Raw genomic sequence first — 18,251 nt, forward strand, 5'->3', positions numbered from 1 at the left:
TGAACCGGGGCTCCGTCACACCGCCGGGGCGATGAGGAGCAGAGGACGGACGACAGAGAGGCTTCTGCCGCAGAGGAAACCCACATAAAGCTGCTCTGACAAACAGCTCGACCATCCCACCCACCCAACCCACCCACCGCGACCACCCGTCAGATCAGGCTGTGTGGGGGTGACTTGATGCAGGGAGGAGCTGGACGCACGGACAGGAGCCGGCAGGAGAACATCTCGGTGTGAATGCGTCTCAGATGAGCTCCGTCATCACCGGGTCGCTCCCCCCCCTCCCCTGTTTAGGTATGTACAGCCTGGCTTCAGTGAGCTACAGTGTGTCCTCAGTGCAACCTGTCCGAGTGCACAAACACAACTAATGGTTGAGGAGCTTTTCTGCGTTTTTTTTTCTTTTCTCTGTTGCGCACAGAGCCATGCAGCCTGAGCGCAGCAGGGTTGTGGCTGGTAAATGTAAAGTAGGCTATCAATATGCTCTGAGCAGAGAAGTGCTGCCTCATTAACAGCTTTCTGTCTTTGCGCTGCTCCACCAGCGGATGAGAGAACCCAGGGGGAAGCGGCGCACCTGTGACCGGAGGAGGCTCGGATTCTCCCCGGCTGGTGACCTCCTGCTCCGGGGGATAAATCCTCCCCGCACCTCCAGCAGCCTGACACGGACGGAGCCCACCGATGCGTCCGGCGGCCCCTGATGCTCGGCAGTGCTCCGGGGCTTTCCGGTCGGTGGGAGAGGCTCGAGCCGCGGCCGCGCGCTAGGATGCTGCGCCAGGTGTTGCACGCGGGCCTGAGGACCTCCTTCCACGCGCTGGGCCGGTTCGTGGCGGGCCACCCGGTGTTCTTCGCCTCGGCGCCCGTGCTCCTCTCCATCCTGCTGGGGGCCAGCTTCAGCCGGTACCGCGTGGAGGAGGACGTGGAGAGCCTGCTGGCGCCCAAACACAGCCTGGCCAAGATCGAGGGCAACCTGGTGGACAGCCTGTTCCCCGTGAACCGCTCCAAACACGCGCTCTACTCAGACCTGCAGACGCCGGGCCGCTACGGGCGCGTGATCGTCACCACGCGGAAGGGGAGCGTGCTGGACCCGGTTCACCTGGACACCATACTGAAGGTAACACACGCGCATGAACACGTCTGAAAGTCAGTGATAAATTAATTGGAATCAATGAAAAGTGTTGATACATTTTGGGTTTTTTAACTTTTAAACACCTGCATTAAAGGTGCAGTATGTAGTTTTGGAGAAGAAATTCAAACTCGAAATTTTAATATTTACAATATTAATGAGGTAATAATGCAAACTCAGAAATATATGTATATATATTTTCCATAAGTGAATCAACAAAAAATAAAAAATAAGGTCCCAGAACACTGTTTGAAGCTAGAATGGTGGCAGGGTCCGCCAAATGTAAACAAAAAGTTTATTCGCTCATGAAAATGAAGAGGGTTTGTTTATTTTGGTTGTCAATGAAGATACAAATTTCTACATAGTGCACCTTTAATGCGTAGTGCATACATTGTGGCAAAGGTCTAGAATATTTGACCGTGGATGGACCGATCACCAGGGCCAGTGTTGTCATTTTTCTGATTATCGGCAGCTACGAAGCAAAAGAAAGTAAGAAAACAATTCCTGTATCCATCCCTTTCAGAGCCCGACCGATATTCACTTATATTATCGGTCGATATTGTGTATGAACTTAAACGGGCTCTGACAAACAAAGTGGGATCAGTAAAAAGTGCTTTACCCCTCATGCAACTGTTGATACATTTAATGTTTTTTGACTTTCATTTTTGGATCATTTTGGCTGTATTAATGTCTAGTGCATACATTTTTGCGAAGTGTTTCTTCTTTCAAATTTCATCCTCAGCTCATATGATATGTCTATAATCAGTGTTGGGTAACGTTACTTTGAAAAGTAACTCATTACTGCCATTAAACGTAACTTGTTACTGTGTTATCTTCTGAGAAAAGTAACGCGTTAGAGTCCTTTAGAGTTACCATCAGTATCTTTCTCCTCGTCAGTCGGCCTCGCCTCCAGTGTTGTTGTTCTGTGTTTATCCTGCAGATGCTTCTTCAAATGTGTCGCATTCATTTTTTTGTGCCAGTAATATTCACAAAACACAAAATTAAAATTCAGATATGTCACAGAATAAACAGTCAAGTGAAACACTAAAATATCCCAATATCCCTCAGTAAGTTTGAGTCGTCTACATGCAGAACAGCCCAGTGAAAAAATAGCCTTCAACTAGGACAAACGCTCATAATAAGTGGCATAATTTTTGGCTGTCTTGTAACCTCGGAGACTCAGTTGGCACACATTTGTACACAGTACTAGAATATTTGACGAGGCATAGACCGATCACCAGGGCTGGTATTGGCATTTTTTCTGATTATCTGTATCAGTGTAAAGAAAGTGAGAACACAATTCCTGGATCTGTCCCTTTTAGAGCCCGACTGATAAACCGTTATGGTGCCGATATTGGTCTCTGACAGTTATCGGCGAATATGTTGTCCAATATGTGCAGATAAGAACCCTTGTGTTTTTAATAATGCAGAATAATATGTGTGGGTTTATTTGTAATGATTAAAGTTTGTTGTTTCAGTGTACTGATGTAATTTTTAGACAGTAAAGTTTATTGTTGAAATGTAAAATATTATGCCTCTGTTGCATATCGTCCATAAAGGTGTTTGATAACCACATTTGAGGGATCATTTCAAAACCTTTGTGAATTTTTCACCCCCTAATATCGGTATCGATATCAGCCTCAAAAACCAAGTATCGGTCGGGCTCTCGTCCCTTCATCTGGATCCACACCAATGGGTCCTTAATGGGTCTTTTCTGGGCCAAGTTTTGTGAAAATTATTTCAGTAGATTTTGTGTAATCCTGCTGACAAACCAACAAACAAATGGACACGGGTGAAAACATAACCTCTTCGGCGAAGGAAAAAATGAGGCTTCTTTGGCTCTAATGTAGTTGTCATTATGTCTGCATTCACCCCTGTGTTATCTCATTAAATGCTCCGCCAACAACACTCTCTGATTGGTTACATGTCACAAGTAATAGCCAATCAACAGTGAATAATCTGAATCTGCAAAGTGACTAGTAATTAAAGTTATCATGTAAATATAGTAGCAGGAAATGGAAATACTCAAGTGAAGAACAATACTTGAGTAAATTGTAGTAACATTCTATCACTGTTACAGCAATTGTTTATCATTTTCAGATACAGTTGGTCCATTTTAAAAGTTTTCAAACCTCTTTGATATGAGGACTAAAGACTTAATGGACCAGTAATACGAGAGGCCATTAATGGGAGTGCAGCAGCACTACAGTCCATCAGGGCAACTGTGACACGTCGTGTTTTCATTTCTCACAAAAACAATGAAACTTCACTCGTCTTCTTCTACTAAAGTTTAGCATCAAACAGAAACATAAAATAACACACATCTTGCAAGTCAAGTTTTCCACAACAAAAGCCTTATTTAGAAATGAAGAGTTTCTGTCCACTGAAACACTAGAGGGCTTTTAATTTGAAACTGATACAGGAAGCGTAATGCAGTAATTTTAACAGGGCAAACAGGAGCAGGGAATCAAAACAAGCCTTCCTACTGCAGGCTACTAAAACTGCCTTTAACGCTGATAAGCTGCAGCATTGTGGACAGTCTGTGTACATCATAACAAGACATAAGCAACTCACCACATATGGAGCTGAGCTAATCGGCTATCCGCTAAGTAGCCACATGCTGCTACTTCAGTCGGTTGTCACAAAACCAGAAACCTACCCAACCCTAGTTTCAAGTCTCCTGATCACTAACAGTCTTTATTACTATCAGCCTGGAAAATAAAAAAACACCTCGGTCGATCTGTGTTTTTGACAGTTTAGCTTCTCTGCCTTTTAAAATCACAGTAAATACACCATAAATTGAGCTGCAATGCATCTGCAGAGTCGATTTAAAAAACAAATCAATTGAAACACACACACACACACACACACACGGAGGTAAAGGTCAGTGTCTGCAGGCCAGAGCACATATGCAAACTGTCTTCCTCCTCCTTCTCGGTGATTGATAGTCATTGAGCGGAGCAACACTGTCGCATTTTAAATAACCCCGGCCACCTCTTTAGTTATGAGGCAGAGCAGTTTAATTACAAAGTGGAGTTAGCTGCCGGAGCTCGGAGGCCTCTGTCTCTGTGTTGGTATTCCTAAACGGATTTATGAGTATTAGCTTGACACCCCCGGAGCAATCGGCCAAATGATTTCATGAAGTTATGCGGTTGTAATCAGAGCTTGCTGACTAATACGCTAGAAACACTAGACTCTATAGTGAAGGCTGTGTGTTTGTGTGTGTTTACATACTGCGTCCATGCATGTGTGTGTTTGTTAAATATGCTCATTGTGACCCACTTAACATGTGTCCTCAGAGGACTGCCACCGTTAAGAGACAGGCTGGTTCAGAGCTGTGCATCATTTACTGCGAACAGGCTGCGAGACACGCGGTGGTGCATAAAGAGGGAGCTGTGAGAGGAAAGAAAAAAAATCACTGTTACATAATCTTACACTCCCAGCCTGCCGTGTCGACTTGTGCATCAGTCTGCGAGTTCCTACGCTTCCCTAAATGTCATCAGACAACCCTGCGAGAATAGGTTTGAACCTGTTGCACGAGAGGACAAAAGCAGCGATAGCCGGTATGAGACAGGAGTATCACTGTTACAGGAGTTGTGAGTCACGCCCAATGATTTCATCCAATTTCGGTTAAAGGAGGCAGTAACTCTTCCTCTTCTATTATGGATATGATTCTTTTCAATGATTCATCGGTGTCTGTGCAGCTTTGTGAGTCAAAACATGCTCTTTGATTCTGAAGAAAAATCAACCTTACCATCGACTCTGTTGTTCAGAGAGATGAGTTTCTTGTTGTCCCGTCTATGCTGGAAATACCTTGGTGCGTTGTCACGTAGTATCTGATCATCCAGAACAGTACACGACCAAGAACAACAGGGGCTCAGAAGAACAAGATGAATCTGCTCTGTTAAGCCGTGACTCTACGGATGCCAGTCTGTCAGTTGGTCTGGTATTTTGGTCCAGACTAAAATATCTTAACGACTGTAGGGTGTGTTGTCAAGACAATTTGTACACATATGCATGGTCCCCAGAGGGTGAAGCGTCCTGACTTTGGTGAGCCAATGACTTTGTCATCTGGCTCCAACAGGAGGTTACATTTTTTACATCTTCTTCCAGATGGATTGACCCCAGATTTACTACATTCATGGTCCCCGGATGATGAACGCGAATAGCTTCATCTAGCACCACTGTCAGGTCCAATGATTCCCACAGAATGGACTCAAACATCAACTATCTTGACATAACATAACTTATCATTAATTACGTAGCCCGTCGAAACCCAATGTGGTACTGAGTTACAATGCAACAACCAGGTGCATTAACAGGCTTGTACGCAACAACAGCATAAGTAAGCTGGTGATACCAGAAACCATCCCTCTCTCTCAGTAAACGGGCAGATTGTCCACCAGTTAATTGATCATAGTCTTGGATGGTTACAAAAAATAAAAGTAAAAAAATGCTAAAATGAGTCACCAGATGTACCTGGGCAGCCCGCCCTAGTGAAATATATGTGTGGGAAACACCAAGGTCTAAATTTTAATGTGTCCAGTTCTTTGGTTTATGAAAAAACACCTGCAAAACTAATAATATTTTCCCATCAGCCTCAGCTCTACTTACCACTACTGTAATTAGCAAAACCACCATAACCACCACCATGAGGTTAAAGGTCAAATCCTCGATCCAAATGTTGGAAAACTCTAATAATAGAGTAATATTAAAACATAGAATTAAAACTTATATCTCCCAGATTCCCAGGAATTATCACTGGACAAGAACTGAATCTGATCAGTTAACTATCAGAAAGTTTTTTATAGATTTAGCGATTCATCTGAACTAATAATGGGATTCAGATAGCAAGGGTGAGGATACCTGCAATTAATATAAAAGATTGCGACTTTAAAGTTAATTAAGTGATCTGAGGCACCTCGATGGGATATTTTAGTATCTTACCGGGAAGTTGCAATCAATAATAATGACAGTTTGGGATTTATTGGCAGTAAAAAGTGAGGAATTTGGGTAAACCTCATTACAGGACGGTGCAAGGAACGAACTTTGAAAACTCATTAATTTTCAGGTGACGTTCCTACACACTCACACACACACACCCACCCACACACACACACACACACACACACACACACACACACACACACACCCTCCCTCTCCGAAGTCAATGCAGTATTCTGAGGCAGGAGAAAGAAGCTCTGCCCATGTTCACTGTGGCACCAGACTGGCATCAGGCCTGTTGCTTAGTAACCAGCGCTGTGGATGCTGGCACTGTTGTCCTTTCTCTATCACACACACACACACACACACACACACACACACACGCTCGCCCACATCTCCCTCTCTTTTATTCACGAGTACAGCTAGAAATTTGTAGCACACGAAGACAAATGAGCCACAAACACTTTGAGCTCTGTTGTCCTGCAGTGAAAAACTTTGATGGAACTTTTTTTTTTTTTGCTCTTTGCCACAGTTTGTTCGTGCTTTCACCGCTTTATTATTAAAATTTTCTGATGAATAAATCACAATTATATTTCTACTATCGTCTGTCGCTAACTTCTTCCTCGTTTGTGCGTGTTCGTCCTCGTCACGCAGCTCCACAGGCGGATCTACCAGATGCAGGTGACGGTCCCGGCCACGGGCTTCAACAGCTTCAACTACTCCTTCTCCTACCTCTGTCTCCCCGACGACAAGAACGTCTGCATCATCGATGACATCATCCGTGCCATGGAGGAGATCCAGTCAGCTCGCACCACCAACCGCTCCATCCCGATCCTGCGGTACCCGATCACGCAGCTGGCGGACGGACGGCAGGCGTACATCGGCCACCAGCTGGGCGGCGTGCAGGGTTGGGGTCCCAGCGGGGCGGTGCGGGGCCCTGGGACAGGAGCCAGGGGGGAAGGTGTACGTTCAGCCCGGGCGTTGCAGCTCACCTACTACCTCCAAGCCCGTGGCGGCCTGATGGACCGGGTTGCCAGCCAATGGGAAAAGGCCTTCTGTACTGAGTTGCAGCACTTTGCAGCGTTGCATCCTAAACTGGGGCTGTACCCGTCCACTTCCTCTTCCCTGAGGACAGACTTCCAGTTCTCCTCGGTGCTGGCACGTCGCCCCCTGTTGGCCAGCCTGGGGGTATGTGGGGTGCTGGCCATCCTCTGCTGCTCTATGAGGGACTGTGTGAGGTCTAAACCCTGGCTGGGACTGCTGGCTCTGCTGTCGATCACACTGTCAGGCCTCACTGCTGCTGGGATACTCAACCTGACCGGGGCCACCTACAACTCCACGTACCTGGGCATCCCTTTCGTCATGCTCGGTAGGTTTAACAACAAATACACAATATATACTCAAACTTTTCAGTCTTCTATATATTCATGTGTTCATCTTCCATTTGTCTGGAACTGGCCTCTCAGTTCAGAACATTTTTGGATCTACAGTTGTTGAGCACAGGGAGAAAAAAACCCCAAAACATTGGATCAAAGCACAGAGAAATCAAAGGAAAGTGCAGCTAACACATGCCAGGTTGGTGCAACGGTGAACATTGCCATTTCTTTCATATCACAGTGTTCTCCAACTGCTTTTTCAGTACCTTGGATGGGTTTTGCAGATGCCAGCCTCAGGCTGGAAGCCATTTCAAAGTAGACAGATCATCAAAATGACTGACAAGTGGCAGGGTGTGAACCTGGTGTACTGAGAGAGAGAAGATGCTGGTACGAACAATACATTTTGTGACTCAGGGCAGAAAGTTAAGAAAAAGCAAGACATTTTTGGGTTCTTGAACTGGAGTCTGGAACAAATCCAGAGCTGGAACCAGTTTTCACATTATTTTACATCTATAAGTGTTTAAATTTACGTCTAGACTATTTGAATGGACACTTTCAAGGGGTCAGGATGCTTTAAGTGCTTGTTGGTTTGTCAAAGAAAGCTCGCCCCCATAAATTTCAAGGGTCGGGACTGAAAGGCTGCATCTCACAATATTTGTAACTTTCTGAAACCAGCAATCTGACAATAATGTCTCTTCATACCACTTAATTTACCTGGTGAACTAAGGTCAGAAAGTACAAGGCAGGACTTGAACTCCTCTCTCAAACTCGTTTTGTATTATTTATTTATTTATCTTTATCACTTGTCTGCAACATAATGAACGTCTTTGGGAAAAGACTGTTAAAATGTGCGCCAGTATGCTCAGAACCATTAAAGTTTACCCTTCTAGCATATCGAGGTGGTAGTTAAAAATTCTAGGAGGCAGCCTGAGACAAACACAGATATTTGTGTCTTTTGTTCCTGGCTTCCTCGCAGCTCCTGGTTTGTTTTCTGGCTGCTAGCGGTAGCGTTAACAAGATGGCTACCACTGAGTAAAACAGCCAGTTGTATTAATAAGTAGTGAGGCTTTGTCACTGATCTAGTGGAGAGAATGCCGGTTTCGGGCGCTCTCCATTGAGTGAATGCCGGTCCGTTCACTTTTGTTTTACCTCGGTTTCTATCACTCTCCCTCTTCGCTTTCTTTGTATCCTCCATCAGCGAGGTTATTTTTCTTTTGCAGTGTAGAGTTTCCACAGTTATTCCAGCTGTTCAACCGTTACCAGGGGATAGCGACCGGGGAAAACAATGCCTCTTCCTGTTTTGGTTGCTTCCTTTCAGCCTTTCCTTCTCCGGGAAGAATCCCACTTGGTTGCAGACAGAAAAACACAGTGAAAGTGAGTCATAAAAGGAACCAAGCTAAACACGAATGTCGTCATATTAATACAACAACTACACTATATTTTCTTCATTATAATAAACTTAAGCCAACAAAAGTTGAGTATTTTGACTTCAACAGTACCTCATAGCCGTTTTGCACTTGGGATGCACCAATCAGATCAAGTTCAGTACTGATCCAAAACCATTGCTCTCTTTTTCCTAAACCTAAAATATTCACTGTCTACGCCACTGTGTGAAACCGTCTTCATTTTTTATGGAAGGCAACATTAGGCCAGGGATCACTGTGGCACCAGAATCTGAGTCAGCGGCCAACTGTGACTCAATGGATGTAAATCACAGCAGAAACACAGAATTTTATAAAGCAGTGAAGAAACTGTATTTCTTGCGGATCAATCAGATCACGGCCTTAATAAGGTGAGTATTCCTCATCTATACGGGATTCAGACTCATAGAAATATTGCAGAGTTGACGTCACAGTACTTAAGTAAGACCAAAGTCCTCAAAGGGCCAGGCTGCAAATCTGCAGGGTCGACACTTTCAGTTCATTATCGGAAAATGAAATACTTTAATAAGATTGAAAGTCTCACACAGGCTGCAGCGGTGACAAAACTTGAGGTAAATATTAGTATTTTCTTATTGATGGTTCAGGAAAAAACTTAAAAATCGAACCGTCTTTGCTCTCAAAGCCACACAAGTTGTTTTAGCAAATCGCTGTGAGTGCGTCTGCGATGGTAATTATTCAGTAGCTTGAAGCCAGAATAGAGATCATACAATCTTTATCTACCTTTTAATATTTACTAAGTTAAGTTGGTTATTTAGTTTGTTTGTACAGTGATAAAAACTTAAAGAAATAAAACAAAAATATGCACAAAATAAGAATGAAAATGAAATGAGAATGCACGCCACATGTGTGAAGACGCTGCAGTTTATGCACCATGAATACTGTAGGATGTGCTGTACATGACCCCTCACGCACATGTAGAGTATACCATAATTACTCTGTGACGTGGAGGAGGAAAGGCTGCTGTTAGTCTCAAAATAACTGCAGAGAGAGCAGAAGAGACGGGGGAATAGAGACAGAGAGGGGGGCTCGATGAAATATCACTCCAAATGGGGATGGAGGGAAGGTTTCTCTCAGCAGAAAACGAAGTTAAAGCGTAGTTAGAGGGAAGGAAGGGAGGCTGGCAGGGAGGATTTTCAGAATCAAGTGGGCAGACAGAAGAAGGTGGGAGGAAGTGTGAGGAGAGAAGAAGGGATGTGGTTACACAGCAGAGGAAGGAGGAGAAATAGAGGACATTTTTGTTTTGAAAAATGTGGTTTTGTACCAACATTTTGCATCTTTTCTCTTTCAGAATCAAATGTAAGAAGTGTTTTTACATACGGCTCATGAACTTGCAAAGAGAAAGTGATGTACTGACATTTTATAATGTCGACAAACGTGAATCATTTATATTTTACTCACATTAGACTGTATTTGTAAAAATGAAGTTTCTATACAACATTTAAAAGTGCCACTTACAAGATATGGCCAGAATTTTAGTTTAAAATATTCAAAATATGAACTAAACAACAGAATGTGAAAAAATAACAGTTTTGTATTGTGTCGCAGAGGTATTTACTAAAGTTAGCATGCTAACAGGCTAGCCCCGGCCTTTGAACTGTACCTCAAGAGATAAGAGTCATATAGCTCCGTGTAGATTCAGCTAGGAGATGTATGCAAGCGGTGAGTTTGCTACATTTCACAAGCTCTCTAAGCGTTTTTATTGTATTAAATAAACAAAATAAACTCACAAAATGCCAAGAAAGGAAATATCCTTAAACCTGTTTTCAGAAAAATACAACCGTACACCATCTGAATTCAAGGTTCTCCCTTTTACTGAACAAGGATGAGCTTAAATTCGTAAAACGCATATCATATCATAGTCACTGTAAATCGCCTCCATACTGTATCTTCAAACTGGTGTCCGTTCATCTTGGAGGGTGTGTTTGGTTCTGTTGCCCGCAGTAAAAACAGTAACACTCTGCCATTACTACAAGCCAGTCAGGTAATAGGGCCACTAACTGCAAGGTTAACTGAGCTAACTAGCTAACAGCAGCTAGCAGCTACAGGTCAAGATAACAGCTAGCAGCTGTTAGCGGTTTATGTGGTGATATGCTGCCCTCTAAACGTTAATGAGGGACCTTCGACAGGTGTTCCTATCCTATGTGTTACACTTGTGTTACTTTTAAGAAATAACTGTATGGTAACATGTATCAGAGTTACACCTATATTGAAAAAAAGGAGAAACTATACTGTTGTATTACAGTTTAAAGTGTCTGAAATCCATTTCGTGACACAACAGTAATATAGAGGGACTAAAAGCATTCTGGCAAAAAGACTCATCTTTTATATATGGGTATGTCCTCATCTGTGTGTGTCTATGTATGTGTGTGTGTGTGTGTTTGTCCAGGAGTGCACATTAGCCTGTCTCAAGCTCTGGTAAATATCAAAATCCTCGGGCAAGTGCTGTCTTTCTGCTCTCATCTTCTCTCTCCTCAACATTAACCTCTTTACCTCTTTCACTGTCTAATTCCCTCTCTTACACACACACACACACACACACACACACACACACAGACACACACACACACAATCACAGATCAGCAGACTTTCTCAGTTGCACCCACGCCTGAAGTGTCGGTACGTTGTGCCTCTGCTGAGGTGTTAAGTGTTACACCATGGTGAGGTCACTGGAGAGAGAGGATGGGGGGAAAAATTTTGTGCCACCGGTGACTCACGGGCGCCATGGCAACCACGGGAGAGGAAACCATTAAGAAACCATCTGCTGCACATGTACAGTGTAAACATGTATGTGCAGGCACATGAGACCAGACCGGCGGTGCTCTCAGTGGACATCGATGTGTATTATTGAATCAGAAATCTTTATTTGATTACTGATGTTTCGAAGCTATAAATCTATCCAGGAAGGAGGCTTTGTTCACAGCATCTGTCCAATTATAACTTGTTCTATTCCCCCAATATTTTACATTTGTTTTAATCATTATCTGTATGCAAACTGGGTATAAGTTAAATTCTCATGTTGAGTCATTTTTCAAGCAAAAAAGTCAAACATTTGCTGGTTCCAGCTTCTTAAATGTAGGAAATTTGCTGCTTATATTCGTCAGTTATGACAGGAAATGAAGAGTCTTGTTGGCTAGACAAAAAAAAAGCCATCTCAAGACGTCACTTTGCCCTCTGGGAAATTGTGAGGAGCATGTTTCACTGTTTTTTTTTGACATTGTGATGTCCTGCTGCAGCGATGTTCCAATATCTCAACTCTGATTGTTAAAGTCACAAGAAAACTGCATTTCCATGGTGTGCTACATCCGTCATTTCACATATTTCCAGCTCAAACAGGATTGAGGTGTGAAGTTATGCAGAGAGACCAGTTCAAAAGTAGGCAGGCTGAGTTATTACACTTCTTGTGCAGCGTTGTGTTTCTTCAAAATGAGTAAATCAGAGCCAAGCGGGGAGCAATCAAAGCTTTCTGGAGAGTGGCTGGTTAGAAATTAACAAGCATTTATGTCAGTAGTGGCTGTTGAAAACATCCTGCTCAGTATAGACTATCTGGTAGTGTGAGAGGTTTAAAGATCCAGTCTTAAGCCTCGTGAACTGCTCACAGACTCATCGGGGCCGCCCTGATAATAGCAAACATCGAATCTGGATGATTACAGTGGTACTGTCCAAACCAGACAACAACGCCCAATGAGCGAGGCACCCCGGAGTGTAAACTGTAAACATTCTTGCCCTTGAAGCAAATTTTAGCGAGCATGCTACTGTTGACAGAAACTTAAGATCTCACCTCAAGTTTTTTGCTGAAGAGCAGAAAACCCGACGGCGTCTCCCCTCATCAAGACTCATTTAACCTTCTGCTTTTGTTTTTTTATTACTGCAATGTGTTACTGCAGCAAGTTGTTGCACCACGCTAATCTCCATTTTGTTTACGTCTGCTTCGCCACGAGAGGCACCCCCATGTGAGTCTGAAAGCCAGAAGGCCACGCCCCCACTGCTGCACAGAGCGGCGGTGTTCGCTGTTAATTCAAAAATGTATTAATATTGAACATGTAGCTTGTCCACATTACACCCAATCCGACACAGCACTTCCTTGGGTCCTCAGCAAGACACCGACCAGGTGCGAAGTAGATCGGATGAACGGTTCTTGAGATATTCGAATAACAGACAGACAGACAGACAGAATCCTTATAGTTGGAGCATAAAGTCAAAGGGATAACTGTCTTTAAGAAAATCTACTTCACACTATGCTCGAGTTTTGTGACAGCACAGTTGAAAGGTACGTTATTAAGCAGGAAGGTTAGCGAAGCGTAGCTAAAGTTCAGTTCAGTGGCAGTGTCTCTCTAACAAATAGAAACATGGATGGCTGCTCCAACAAACTACAAGTTGTGATTTAAAGTTGTCTTCATTGATTTTTAATGATTGACATATTATCATCTGAAGTTATTATGGTGAATTAGTTGCATCTATGCAGAGCAACATTAGCATTCGTTTGCAGCCATGTCCCTGCTGTTTGGAGGGCCGGGCGTGTAGCATTCAGTGGGTTTAGTAGAGTTTTTTTATGTGTTGGAAAAAGCTGCCTGCTGCTGTTGGAAACAAGGTTGACGAGAGCCACCAGGGTGTAATCAAGTCATCCAAGGAACAAGGAAACAGGTTGTTTGGAAATTAGCTAGTTTGTATGTTTGGAGACTGAGCAAAATGCTAAATTTGTAGGCTGTAAAACCAAATCAGTGAGTTTGAAGCAACACATTTTACATGTAGTCATCTTATAATCCAAACTATTCTTGTAAGGTGTCATTCCTGTTCCTGTTTGCCATCAGGTCACGGGCTCTTCGGCTCCTTCGAGATGCTGTCATCATGGAGGCGAACGCGGGAGGACCAGCACGTGAAGGAGCGGGTGGCGAGTGTTTTCGAGGACGTCATGCTGCGTTTCTCCGGCTCCACCATGCTCCACCTGATGACCCTCGGCCTGGCCGCCTCGCCGCTCACCAACATGGAGGCTGTCCGGCTCTTCTGCCGCACCGCCGCCTTGGCTGTCACCATCAGCTACGTTTACATGCTGTCCTTCTACAGTTCCTGTCTGGTGTTCACTGGATACTTAGAGACCGGGTACAGGCACGGCTGCTTCTGCCGGAGAGTCCCAAAACCGGACCAGCTGGACTCTAAACCGGCCTGGTACAGGTGTCTGATGCACACTCGCTACCAGGACGAGACTCAGACGACCAACCCGCCGCACGGGGTCGGGCACAGTCACGCTCACACACCAAACCCTAATTTAACTCACACACATGCGCACACGCATCCGCACACAGTGAACAACCCCGCTGTGCACGGACACAGCCATGTGGCCAACTCCACACACACACACACACATCCACACCCACACACACATCCCCCGGCCAACATGGACCCTCATCCTCAGGACTCGCACCTTCTGCTGGGGTGTGTGAGGCGCTGCTACGGAGACTGGATCACTAACACCTACGTCAAACCCTTCGTGGTTCTGCTGTATCTGGTGTACATCTCGTTTGGACTGATGGGCTTCCTTCAGGTGAGGCGACAGTACAGTCATTTTAATGGATGTTGTTCTTCTTACATTTCTATTTCATGTTTAGCCTCTTCTATCAAGCATTCAGATGGAGATAAGACAAGTGAAGCTGCTAAAATGGTAAAGAGTTGTACGGCGAGAACGTTTTATGATAGTGCCACCAGTCATAGGAGTGCCATAAATAAGAAAAAACATACAAAACTATGGGAAATATGAAAATAATAAATAAAAGACTAGATAATAAATGGATTAATTTGGAAATATTTGATTGTATATTATTGTTAAAATTGTTATTATTGACTTATTTATGTGTGCAGGAAGGCCCGACCCAAAGCCAGTTGATTGACAGCTTGGTCCTTTCAGGAAGAGGAAAAGCATTAGAGAAAAGAATAATAAAATAAAGGGATGAAAAGAAATTACATATATTTTAAACATTAAAAAAATACAGACACTAAATTAACTAATTTATATGTTAAAAATATACATTAAAAAATAAACATACAGAAATAAATCAACAAATAAATGTGAAGATAAATTTAAAAGCTTATAAGGACTCTTTTCTATTTTGTTATTTGTCTTTATATTTATTTAATATTTTATTTCTCTTCTTTTTTATTTACTTATTTACTTATTGCAGGTCTGATAGAGAGACGGATCCAGACATTTGTTCTGACTTTCTTTAAATTATGCGAGATTTGGCATTTTTTGACATTTTCGTTCGGAGAAATATCCATGGATCTTAATGAAAAAAATCAGGCGCGTTTAAGCGGTTGGTTTCTACGAGTGAGTACAATTTGATGCTAATCCTAATGAAAATTTGGATCTAGCGGATTAAAATTGTCATAGACGGTTCTGTTTCTTTTTCAGTCGCTTTATGGTAACAAATAGGTTTACAAACCTAAATTAAAGGTGACCGTTGGACCTTAGCGGAGGTATGCGCTCTATTGGGTGCCATTCCAGTTGAGATATTTGTCAACTTTCCTTGTTCGCTTGTTCTGTCACTTCATGGTGGCTGATCAGGTAGAATAAGGTGAAAAAGGGATGCAGACCGTGATGTTCAGTTCAGCCTCTGACTGATATGTTTCTGTTGTCGACAGGTGGCCCAGGGTTCAGACCCCAGCGCACTGGTTGCCATGGATACAGCCACAGTACTGTACACCCGGGCCCAGCAGCGTTACTTCAGCTCGTACTCCCCTGTCATTGGATTTTACATCTATGAGAGCGCCCCCTACTGGAATTCCTCGGTGCAGCGGGACCTGCTGGAATACGCCAAAGGCTTCCAGCGAATCAGCTGGCTTGAAGCCTACCTGAACTACCTGTCAGACCGCAACCAGTCCACCAGCCAGCCGCGGGAAAACTTCACCCACACGCTTCGCCACTCCTTCCTCCGCGAGCCGCAGTTCGCTCACTTCGCCGATGACATCATATTCGCGGAGCGCGGTCAGGGCGAGGAGCCCGACGTGGCGGCGTCCCGAATCTTCCTGGTGGCCAAGACGACGGAGAACAAGCGCGAGGAGATGTCAGTGCTGCTGGACACGCTGCGACGCCTGTCACTGACGTCCCGCGTCCGCTTCCTGATCTTCAACCCCTCCTTCGTCTACCTGGACCGCTACGCTGCAGCGGTCAGCTCCCCCCTCAGACACTCACTGCTGGCGGTGCTCTTCCTGTTAGGTCTGTCCTCGCTGGCCGTCGTGGAGCCGCTGGTCTCCGTGTGGCTGGGCCTCACCCTGCTCTCCGTCCAGTTCGGGGTGCTGGGCTTCATGACCTTGTGGGGTGTGGAGCTGGACTGCATGTCTGTGTTGTGTCTGATCTCAGCCTTGGGGCACTCGGCAGACTGCAGCGGCCCCCTCCTCTGCGGTTTCGCCTCGGGTCGGGGCGACAGCAGGACTCGCTGGGTGAGGGTGGCGCTGGAGAGACACGGGGTCCCCTCTCTACAGACGCTCATCTGCTACAGCGCCGCTCTGGTGCCGGTCGGCTCGGTGCGCTCCAACCTCACACGCACACTGTTTCGCTGCCTCACCCTCACGGCCGGCTGCTCGGCCCTGCACACGCTCGCGTTCCTGCCCACACTCCTCACCTTCCTGCCGCCCTCCAAGAGCCGGGGACACCGGCCGGATGGAGAGGGGCAGAGGCAGGAGGTGGAGTGTGTTGAGATGAACGACAGCACTCGAGTGGTCGACCAGATAACTACCGTCTGAGCGATTGTGATGGGATGTTGTCCGAGCAGCCGCTATGCATCCTGCAGACGAGAGCGCAGATACTTGAGAGAGAAAGATAGGGAGGATTATAGAGGTAGAGGGTCAAGAGGAAACTGATTCAGACAAGTGCAGGAGAGTGGGAGGATACTGAAGACAAGAACAGAGAAAGATCAGCTGAGGTCGAGCCTGTATGTGACGTCACCACAGAGGAAAAAAGTGCCACATTTTTCACCGAAACTTGCTTTAGATCTGATCACATTGTTTGGCTACTGCTATTTGTTCGCCATATCAAGTTGCACAAATACAGCTACAATGACATGAGGCAATCATCTGTATGACTCAAGTATTTCTACTTTAATGCTGGACAAATAAAGTCAATTAAAGAAAAACATGCTCCGAAGTGGTTTGGCTTTGATGCAGGTTATGCATTAATAATCATTTTTGAAACATCTGAAAAAAGAATTCAGGACAATAATAATAATAATATTGGCTCCAACCTTTTCAGAGCGCTCTGTCTTTGAAGTAAAAGCTATGCGATTAGGTAATGCCACATCAAACACTGACGTTAAGTGGCTGTGTAACACTGTGACATTGGGGTCATGGATTCAAACAGTGGAAACATGCAAATGGTTGCGGTGATTTCAGCCCAGATCAGTGGAAGTGAATGGGATTTTGTTTGTGTCAAAAACATGGTTTTCATGCAACACCGTCCTACTCTGGGACTCTTTTTACTGATTACCCATAATGACTTCTCTCATGTGCCCCAGTACTAATGATGCTTACTGTATGGGCTGAGTTAACTTGACTGGCATCATTTTCTCACTCCTCTTTTGGATCACAAATGACTGATTACTGTCACTTTTGCAGCCTCATATTTTGCCTAATCTGTCCAAGTTTGATTCAGTCCAGCCCTTACAGAGACAGTAGAAAGTTCAAACTTGACCTGAAGACATGTTGGCAATGTTTCTGAAAACCATGGATATGTTGAAACTTTACATTTCTTTATGTTGCAACTTCCAGTTTTGCAACACTGTGCTTATGCTCTGGTGAGGTTTAGGCACAAAAACCACATGGTTATCAGGAAAAGATGATGTTTTGGCTTACCTGGTTCTGTCGGCACAAACATGGCTGGAAATAAACCCAATTTTTGGTGCTAACACCTCAAATGTATCTAGTTTATTCACCACTAATGCAGCTGGAAAATGTCCCATCGTTTCCTTAAAAATATCCAGTGGTTTCACGCTGAATAATTTTAAGTGGCTGTCTTGAACAGTGGTCTCTTGCTTGGCAGCTGTTTCACTTTACTGGTAGTGAAGGGAAACAGCACTAAAGCTTAAATGTCGTATTTAACAGTGGTCTCTTGCTCGGCAGTAGTCTTGCCTAGCACTACTATTTAAATAGCATCTTGAGCAGTGGTCTCTTGCTTGGCAGCTGTCTCGGGTAGTACAAAGGTCGAAGCGCCATCTCAAACAGCATTTGGCAGCCGCCTTGCCTCGCTGTCATAACACCACAATCCCCCCCACCTCCTGTCAATGGAAGTCAGCTCATATACATTTGATTTGACAGTGATGTGATACATATGATGCCTACCTGTGATTTGCAGAAACGTACAATGCCAGCTTTTTATTCTAGCAACTG

At 44.4% G+C, this 18,251-nt stretch overlaps 1 protein-coding gene across 1 annotated transcript; it reads left to right on the plus strand.

Annotated features, from left to right (window-relative positions):
- ptchd1 (patched domain containing 1) lies at positions 1 to 16,944 on the plus strand. The gene is made up of 5 exons (XM_073488636.1): positions 1 to 291; positions 537 to 1,105; positions 6,716 to 7,430; positions 13,688 to 14,418; positions 15,513 to 16,944. The coding sequence occupies exons 2-5, from the start codon at positions 692 to 694 to the stop codon at positions 16,611 to 16,613; spliced, it is 2,961 nt and encodes a 986-aa protein (XP_073344737.1). The 5' UTR covers positions 1 to 291; positions 537 to 691; the 3' UTR covers positions 16,614 to 16,944.
- The last annotated feature ends 1,307 nt before the right edge of the window (positions 16,945 to 18,251 follow it).

Source organism: Pagrus major, chromosome 19 (genome assembly GCF_040436345.1).
Source record: "Pagrus major chromosome 19, Pma_NU_1.0".
NCBI lineage: Eukaryota > Metazoa > Chordata > Actinopteri > Spariformes > Sparidae > Pagrus > Pagrus major.